The following is an 8,242-nucleotide window of genomic DNA, read 5'->3' on the forward strand; positions in this document are numbered from 1 at the left end:
CACTCCATTCATATTTTTTGGATTTGCATATACAGGGTGACTCAAAAAAATTAATGTATGCGTAAATATATTTTATTGATTTAATCAGGAACTACAAAACCGAATGCTCTGAAATCTTGCAGATGTTTTAAGGTCATAAAGAGCATAATAAATGTTTAGTCAAAATATATTTGCTTATCCCCTCCAAAAACTTTATGACGTCAGCTCGAAAGTTTGCCGAATAAATCATATCTAAAATGTACAAAATATGGTGAGTCTTTTCTTGTGATTTATCATTCCATTCAAATTTTTTCGATTTGCATATACAGGGTAACTCAAAAAAATTAATGAATGCGTAAATTTATTTTATTGATTTAATCAGGAACTACAAAACCGAATGCTTTGAAATCTTGCAGATGTTTTAAGGTCATAAAGAGCATAATAAATGTTTAGTCAAAATATATTTGCTTATCCCCACCAAAAAATTGATGACGTCAGCTCGAAAGTTTGCCGAATAAATCCTATCTAAACTGTAAAAATATGATGAGTCTGTACTTGTGATTTATCATTCCATTCATATTTTTGGATTTGCATATGCAGGGTGACTCAAAAAAATTAATGAAGGCGTGAATTTATTTTATCGATTTAATCAGGAATTACAAAACCGAATGCTTTGAAATCTTGGGAATATTTTAAAGTTATTATAAGCATGGTAAACTTTTGTTCAAAATGTATTTGTTCATCCGTCCTAAAAAAATTGATGACGTCACCCTTAAATTTTGCTGAATAAATCCTATCTAAAATGCAAAAAATATGATGAGTTTGTACTTGTGATTTATCATTCCATTCATATTTTTTAGATTTTCTTAAGAGGTGTTTCAAAAAAATTAATGAAGTCAATTTATTTTATTGATTAAATTAAAGGCAACACTTATTATTAGTATTACACCCCAACCAACCCAATTTGGTAGACACAAAATTTGTTAAAGGAAAAACTCGGTTGAAACATAAGGGTAGCACGCTTATTTACATCGACTTTAACATTACAGACCTGCATTTGTTTTATGCGCTCACTTGGTTCCGCGAATGTGAAATAGACATGTTTATAATCAACCAATTGTGAATTTCACCGTCAAGAATTAAAATAAAACCCAATGTTTTATATAATAAGCGGAAGTCGAAGCAATAAAACCGATGGTCGTTTTGTTTACAGTTTCTCTGTTTGACTCTCACGTATGCTGTTACGCTTGTCATCTTAAATTAAGAATGTTTATACATAAACGATTTTCAGTTGCCTTTCATATTACTAGACAGCGGATTTTTGTCGGGCTACGTCACGTTTAATCGGTACTAATTCCATAAATATAATTAACGATTTATTAATCAAACGGCTAAGTAAATGAGAAGGGGAATTAACAGCAGAGTGCAACGAAACAGCGTTATTCTAATCTCAAATAAACGAAGTGCAGTCCGCAACCGCAATGAATTCGCATCCCGTACGAGCCGTACCGAGTTTGGCCTTGCCTAGCCCGACAGAAATCCGCTCTCTAGATATTACACACCGACGCCGTATACGTGAGTAAATTGTTTCGTTATTTTATTGATTAGAAGAAATCAATATTCAAAACGACCCAATTCATTTTCCCGAAAATTTGGGAATACAATAATTTTATTCTTAGTATTACACTACATCTATCCCAACTGATATACGTGTCCTTGCAAAAATGTTGATGACGTCATCACAATTTTTTTTTAAATTCCCACTACAAAAATGTAATGAGAAAAAAAACCACAATAGGCATGCAGTCGTCAAGTTTCCGACAGCGAGGGAAGTACTGTCTAAACTCTTTAGACCAATTTTTTATTTTTGATTTTTAAATGTTACAATTTTGTAGTTTTTCCATATTTTGTATTCGAAAAGTTAAAAACTCGAAAAATTAAAGAATCCGAAAAAATCGAAAAATTGACAAATCAAGAACTGAAAAATTGAAAATTTAAAAACATCAAAAATTGAAGAAACGAAAAACTAAAAAACCGAGAAATCGAAACATTGAGAAATTGGAAAATTGAAAAATCTGTTATTTAAAAATCGAAAAGTTGAAAAATTGAAGAATCGAAATTTGAAAAATTCCAAATCTGAAATATCGAAAAGTTGAAAAATCTAAGAAAAATTGAGAAAAAGAAAAAATTGAAAAATCCTAAAACTGAAACATCCGTAAATTAAGAAATGGAAACTTTAAAAATCAAGAAATCGAAAAATTGAAAAATCAAGGACTGAAAAATCGAAAACCCAAAAAATCGAAAATTTACAAACGTAAAAAATGGAAAAATCGTAAAATTGAAACATCGGAAAATTGGGAAATCGAAAAATGAAAAAATCGTGAAATTAAAAATTTCAAAATGCGAATTTCGAAGAAAAATTGGAAAGAAGAAAAAACGAATCGAATGGAAAATTTAGAAATGCCGCAAATTGTCAGATCGAAAAATTATAGAAACGTCAAAATTGTAAAGTCGAAAAACTGTAAGATTAAAAAATTAAATATGGAGAAATTCAAAAATTAAAAATCCAAAAATTGAAAAATCGAATGAAAAATTTCGAAGACAATAATTGAAAAATGGAAAATTTCTAAAATTGTATAACAGAAAAAGTGAACATTTTTTAATGAAATCAAAAATTGAAAAATGCAGAAAGTGAAAAATCTAAACTTGACAAAACGAAAAAGTCAAAAAAATCGAAAAACTGAAAGCCGGAAAATTTGCAAATCGAAAAATTGAAAAACCTTTCATTTTCCCGTTTTTTAAAGTTTCATTTTCTGTATTTTATATCCCAATTTTTCGTTTTTTCATTTCCTTTATTTTTTCCATGTTTCTATCGATTATCTAATTTTTCGTTTGTTCAGTTCCTCAACTGTCACTCTTTGATTTTTCAGTAGTTCGATTTTCCGGTTTCCTTAATTTTCATTAATTCGATTTTACAATATTTCATTTTTCAATCTTTCGACTTTTAAAATTTTCGTTAACTCAATTTTTCTAGTTCTTGATTTCCAATTTTTAGATTTTCCAAGGTTTTCATTTTGTACTTTTTGATTTTTCAATGGTAGAATTTTGTCATTTTTCCATATTTTGTATTCGTAAAGTTAAAAACTCGAAAAACTAAAGAATCGGAAAAAATCGAAAAACTGAAAAATCGAAAATTTACAAACGTCAAAAATTGAAGAAACGAAAAACTAAAAATCGAGAAATCGAAACATTGAGAAATTGGAAAATTGAAAAATCTGTTATTTAAAAATCGAAACAGTAAAAAATTGAGAAATCGAAAAGTTGAAAAATTGAAGAATCAAAATATTGAAAAATTCCAAAACTGAAATATGGAAAGTTGAAAAATCTAAGAAAAATTGAGGAAAAGAAAAAGTTGAAAAATCGTAAAACTGAAACATCCGTAAATTAAGAAATGGAAACTTTAAAAATCGAGAAATCGAAAAATTGAAAAATCAAGGACTGAAAAATCGAAAACCCAAAAAATCGAAAATTTACAAACGTCAAAAATTGAAAAATCGAAAAACTGAAAAATCGGGAAATTGAGAAATCGAAAAATGAAAGAATCTTGAAATCGAAAATTTCAAGATGCGAAAAACTGAAAAATTAAAAAGTCGAGAAATGGAAAAACCGAAAAATTCAGAAATCGAAACATCCCAAACTTGAAAAATAAAAATGTTTTTTAAATCAAGATTTGAAATTAAAAAAAAAATCGAAAAACCAAAAAATTGAACAATCGAAATATCGAAATCTCGATAAATCGAGAAAGGGGAAAATTGAAAAATCCAAAAATTTAAAAACCGAAAAACTAAAAAATCGAGAAATTTTAAAAATTATAAAATTGAAAAACAGAATTCGATAGATCGAAAAATTGGGAAATTGAAGAATCTCATATTTAAAAAGGGAAAAATAAAAAAATCAAAACAGTAAAAAATCCACAAATCGAAACATAAAAAAATCAAAAAATGAAAAATCGAAGATGTAAAAACGGAAAATCAAAAAATCGAAGAAAGATTGAAGAATTGAGAAAGTGAAAAATTGAAAAATCGAAATATCGAAATGTCAAGAGATCGAGAAATCGAAAAACTGAAAAATTTATTCAATATCGAAAAATTGAAGAAAAACTGAAAAATCGAAAAGATACGTCGAAAGAATGAAAAAATGAAAAATCGAAAATATAAAAACGAGAAATCGAAACATTAAGAAATCGAAAAGTTGAAAAATTGAAGAACCGAAATATTGAAAAATTCAAAAACTGAAATATCGAATTTTAAAATCAAGGACTAAAAAATCGAACCCAAAAAAATCGAAAATTTACAAACGTCAAAAATTGAAAAATCGTAAAATTAAAACATCGGAAAATTGAGAAATCGAAAAATGAAAACATCTTGAAATAATTAAAAAATTCAAAAATTAAAGAATTGAAAAACTGAAAAATTGAAAAGTCGAGAAGTGGAAAAACCGAAAAATTCAGAAATCGAAACAGCCCAAACTCGAAAAATATTTTGTTTTTAAATTAAGATTTGAAATTAAAAAAAAAATCGAAAAACCAAAAAATTGGACAACCGAAATATCTAAATCTCGATAAATCGAGAAAGGGGAAAATTGAAAAATCCAAAAAGTTAAAAACCGAAAAACTGAAAAATTGAGAAATTTTAAAAATCATAAAACTGAAAAACAGAATTCGATAGATCGAAAAATTGGGAAATTGAAGAATCTCATATTTAAAAATGGAAAAATAAAAAAATCAAAACAGTAAAAAATCCACAGATCGAAACTTTAAAAAATCAAAAAAATCAAAAATCGAAGATGTAAAAATGGAAAATCAAAAAATCGAAGAAAAATTGAAGAATTGAGAAAGTGAAAAATTGAAAAATCGAGAAGTTGGGAAATCGAGAAATGTCAAAACTGAAATACCGAAAAATTGAAAAATCGAAGAAAAATTGAAGAAACGAAAAACTAAAAAATCGAGAAAAATTGAGAAATTGGAAAATTGAAAAATCCGTGATTTACAAATTGAAACAGTAAAAAATTGAGAAATCGAAAAGTTGAAAAATTGCAGACGATTTTCCGGTTTCCGTAATTTTCATTAATTCGATTTTACAATATTTCATTTTTCAATCTTTCGACTTTTAAAATTTTCGTTAACTCAATTTTTCTAGTTTTGATTTCCAATTTTTAGATTTTCCAAGGTTTTCATTTTATACTTTTTGGTTTTTTATTTTTGATTTTTCAATGTTACAGTTTTGTAATTTTTCCATATTTTGTATTCGAAAAATTAAAAACTCGAAAAACTAAAGAATCCGAAAAAATCGAAAAAGTGAAAAAACGAGAAATTGCAAAATCGAAGAAAAATTGAAGAAACGAAAAACTAAAAAACCGAGAAATCGAAACATTGAGAAATTGGAAAATTGAAAAATCCGTTATTTAAAAATTGAAACAGTAAAAAATTGAGAAATCGAAAAGTTGAAAAATTGAAAAATCGAAATATTGAAAAATCCCAAAACTGAAATATCGAAAAGTCGAAAAATCTAAGAAAAATTGAGGAAAAGAAAAAATTGAAAAATCGTAAAACAGAAACATCCGTAAATTAAGAAATGGAAACTTTAAAAATCGAGAAATCGAAAAATTTAAAAATCAAGGACTGAAAAATCGAAAATTTACAAACGTCAAAAATTGAAAAATCGAAAAACTGAAACATCGGAAAATTGAGAAATCGAAAAATGAATAAATCTTGAAATCGAAAATTTCAAGATGCGAAAACCTGAAAAATCAAAACATGAAAAAATCCAAAAATTGAAGAATTGAAAAACTGAAAAATTGAGAAATCGAAGAGTCGAAAAACCAAAAAATCGGTTAATCGAGATACTGAAAAATTGAAAAATCGAGAAGTGGAAAAACCGAAAAATTCAGAAATCGAAACAGCCCAAACTCGATAATAATTTTTTTTTTTAAATTAAGGTTTGAAATTAAAAAAAAATGAAAAACCAAAAAATTGAACAATCGAAATATCGAAATCTCGATAAATCGAGAAAGGGGAAAATTGAAAAATCCAAAAATTTGAAAATCGAAAAACTGAAAAATCGAGAAATTTTAAAAATCATAAAATTGAAAAACAGAATTCGATAGATCGAATTCAGAAATTGAAACAGCCTAAACTCGAAAAATATTTTTTTTTTAAATTAAGATTGAAATTAAAAAAAATTGAAAAACCAAAAATTGAACAATCGAAATCTCGATAAATTGAGAAAGGGGAAAATTGAAAAATTGAAAAATTTAAAAACCGAAAAACTGAAAAATTGAGAAATTTTAAAAATCATAAAATTGAAAAACAATTCAATAGATCGAAAAATTGGGAAATTGAAGAATCTCATATTTAAAAATGGAAAAATAAAAAAATCGAAACAGTAAAAAATCCACAAATCGAAACATTAAAAAATCAAAAAATGAAAAATCGAAGATGTAAAAACGGAAAATCAAAAAATCGAAGAAAAATTGAAGAATTGAGAAAGTCAAAAATAGAAAAATCGAGAAGTTGGGAAATCGAAACATCGAAATGTCAAGAGATCGAGAAATCGAAAATTGAAAAATCTCAAAACTGAAATATCCAAAAATTGAAAAATCGGGAAATCGAAACATCAAAAATCGAAAAACTGAAAAATTTATTCAATATCAAACAATTGAAGAAAAACTGAAAAATCGAAAATTTTGTAATTTTTCCATATTTTGTATTCGAAAAGTTAAGAACTCGAAAAACTAAAGAATCGGAAAAAATCGAAAAAGTGAAAAAACTAGAAATTGCAAAAATGGAAATTCGAAAAACTTCATTTCGAAGAACTGAAGAAACGAAAATTTGGAAAGAAGAAAAATTAGAAAACTCGAAAATTGTCAGATCCAAAAATTATATAAACGTTAAAATTGAAAAGTCGAAAAACTGTAACATTGAAAGATGGTAAAATTAAAAAATTAAATATGGAGAAATTGAAAAATTAAAAATCGAAAAATTGAAAAATCCAATAAATGAAAAATTTCTAAACACAATTGAAAAATGGAAAATTTCTAAAATTGTATAATAGAAAAAGTGAAAATTTTTCAATGAAATCCAAAATTGAAAAAACGAAAAATTAAAAATCAAAAAAACTGAAAAATTGGAAGCCGAAAAGTTGAAATATATAAAAATTGAAAAATTAATTAAAAATTCATGAAATTGTAGAAAAAATGCAAGATGGTTGGAATTTTAAACTTCTATTTTTAAATTATTATATGATCGAAATTAAAAAAAAATGTATACTTTTTAAATTATATTTTTCCTTTTTTCTTGCAATTACGCTCCACCCCTCGGTCTGACAACGAATGAAAAAAACATCATGATTGATATCAAGACGAATGGGCGGGGCTTATCTTTTGGCTTTCTTTGTTTCACTTGGTAGTTTTTCGTAAATAAATAAAGCTTTTGCAATTAAGCTCTTCCCTCTTGGCTCACGACAATAAAGAAAAATCGTCACAATTAAGAAAGGGTGGGTGGGCGGGGCTTATGTTTTTCTTTTGCGGTGCTTAGTAACCCCCTTTTCGTTAGGTGTTCCCGGTGTTCATCCAACGCCTGCCGTTGAGAGAAGACTTCCAAGAAAACGAAGCCGTCATCAAATGCTTCTTTGGACTTTATCGGCAAGGAAATTCGGTTTTACGCGACCATTTATCCGACGTTATTAAAATCGTCGTACAGATCTATCAAAGGAAGCAGTTTCCGAATGACGGTAAGACAAATTATTGACTCAGACTATCTTATCTCTAATGCGCTTTATCACTGAATAATTTTTAATCGATGTACTTACAATTTTTTTTCGCCAAGAAACCCAAAACCTGTTAGTCGAGTTCATCAAAACCGTAAACAGGGACTTCAGCGAGGAGTTCGGCAACGCGGTGTCTTCTCTGGGCCCAGAAGTGACTGAATCTTTACAAAATTTGTTCGCTTCGTAAAAGCGAAAGTGATAACTCTTGTCCTAAACGAATAGGATTCAGAGACTGGTCAAATGTTAATTAAAAAAGTATCTCAGAGAGTTGTTGAAGTTAGGACAAGCGTTAAATGGTTTTGTTATAATATTATAGCATTGATTTATTTATTGTACCTATGTATCGAGCATCATATAAGAGTTGTAATTATTGTTTTTAATAAAATGTATTGCTTTTATTTGTTGTCTCACTCCAAGTATTTATCTTAGGACTTATC

General features: G+C 27.2%; 1 protein-coding gene across 1 annotated transcript in view; it reads left to right on the top strand.

The window, feature by feature from the left end:
* Positions 1 to 8,203, top strand: part of LOC135127690 (importin-4-like) — a 36,163-nt gene extending 27,960 nt beyond the window's left edge. The window contains exons 13-14 of the mRNA XM_064054245.1: positions 7,592 to 7,769; positions 7,865 to 8,203. Coding sequence (XP_063910315.1) covers positions 7,592 to 7,769; positions 7,865 to 7,992 — 306 coding nt within the window. The 3' untranslated portion in view covers positions 7,993 to 8,203. The remainder of the gene's footprint in view (positions 1 to 7,591; positions 7,770 to 7,864) is intronic.
* The last annotated feature ends 39 nt before the right edge of the window (positions 8,204 to 8,242 follow it).

Source organism: Zophobas morio, unplaced genomic scaffold, assembly GCF_036711695.1.
Source record: "Zophobas morio isolate AGI-343-1 ecotype UQ-CSIRO unplaced genomic scaffold, CSIRO_AGI_Zmor_V1 ptg000012l, whole genome shotgun sequence".
NCBI classification, from domain to species: domain Eukaryota; kingdom Metazoa; phylum Arthropoda; class Insecta; order Coleoptera; family Tenebrionidae; genus Zophobas; species Zophobas morio.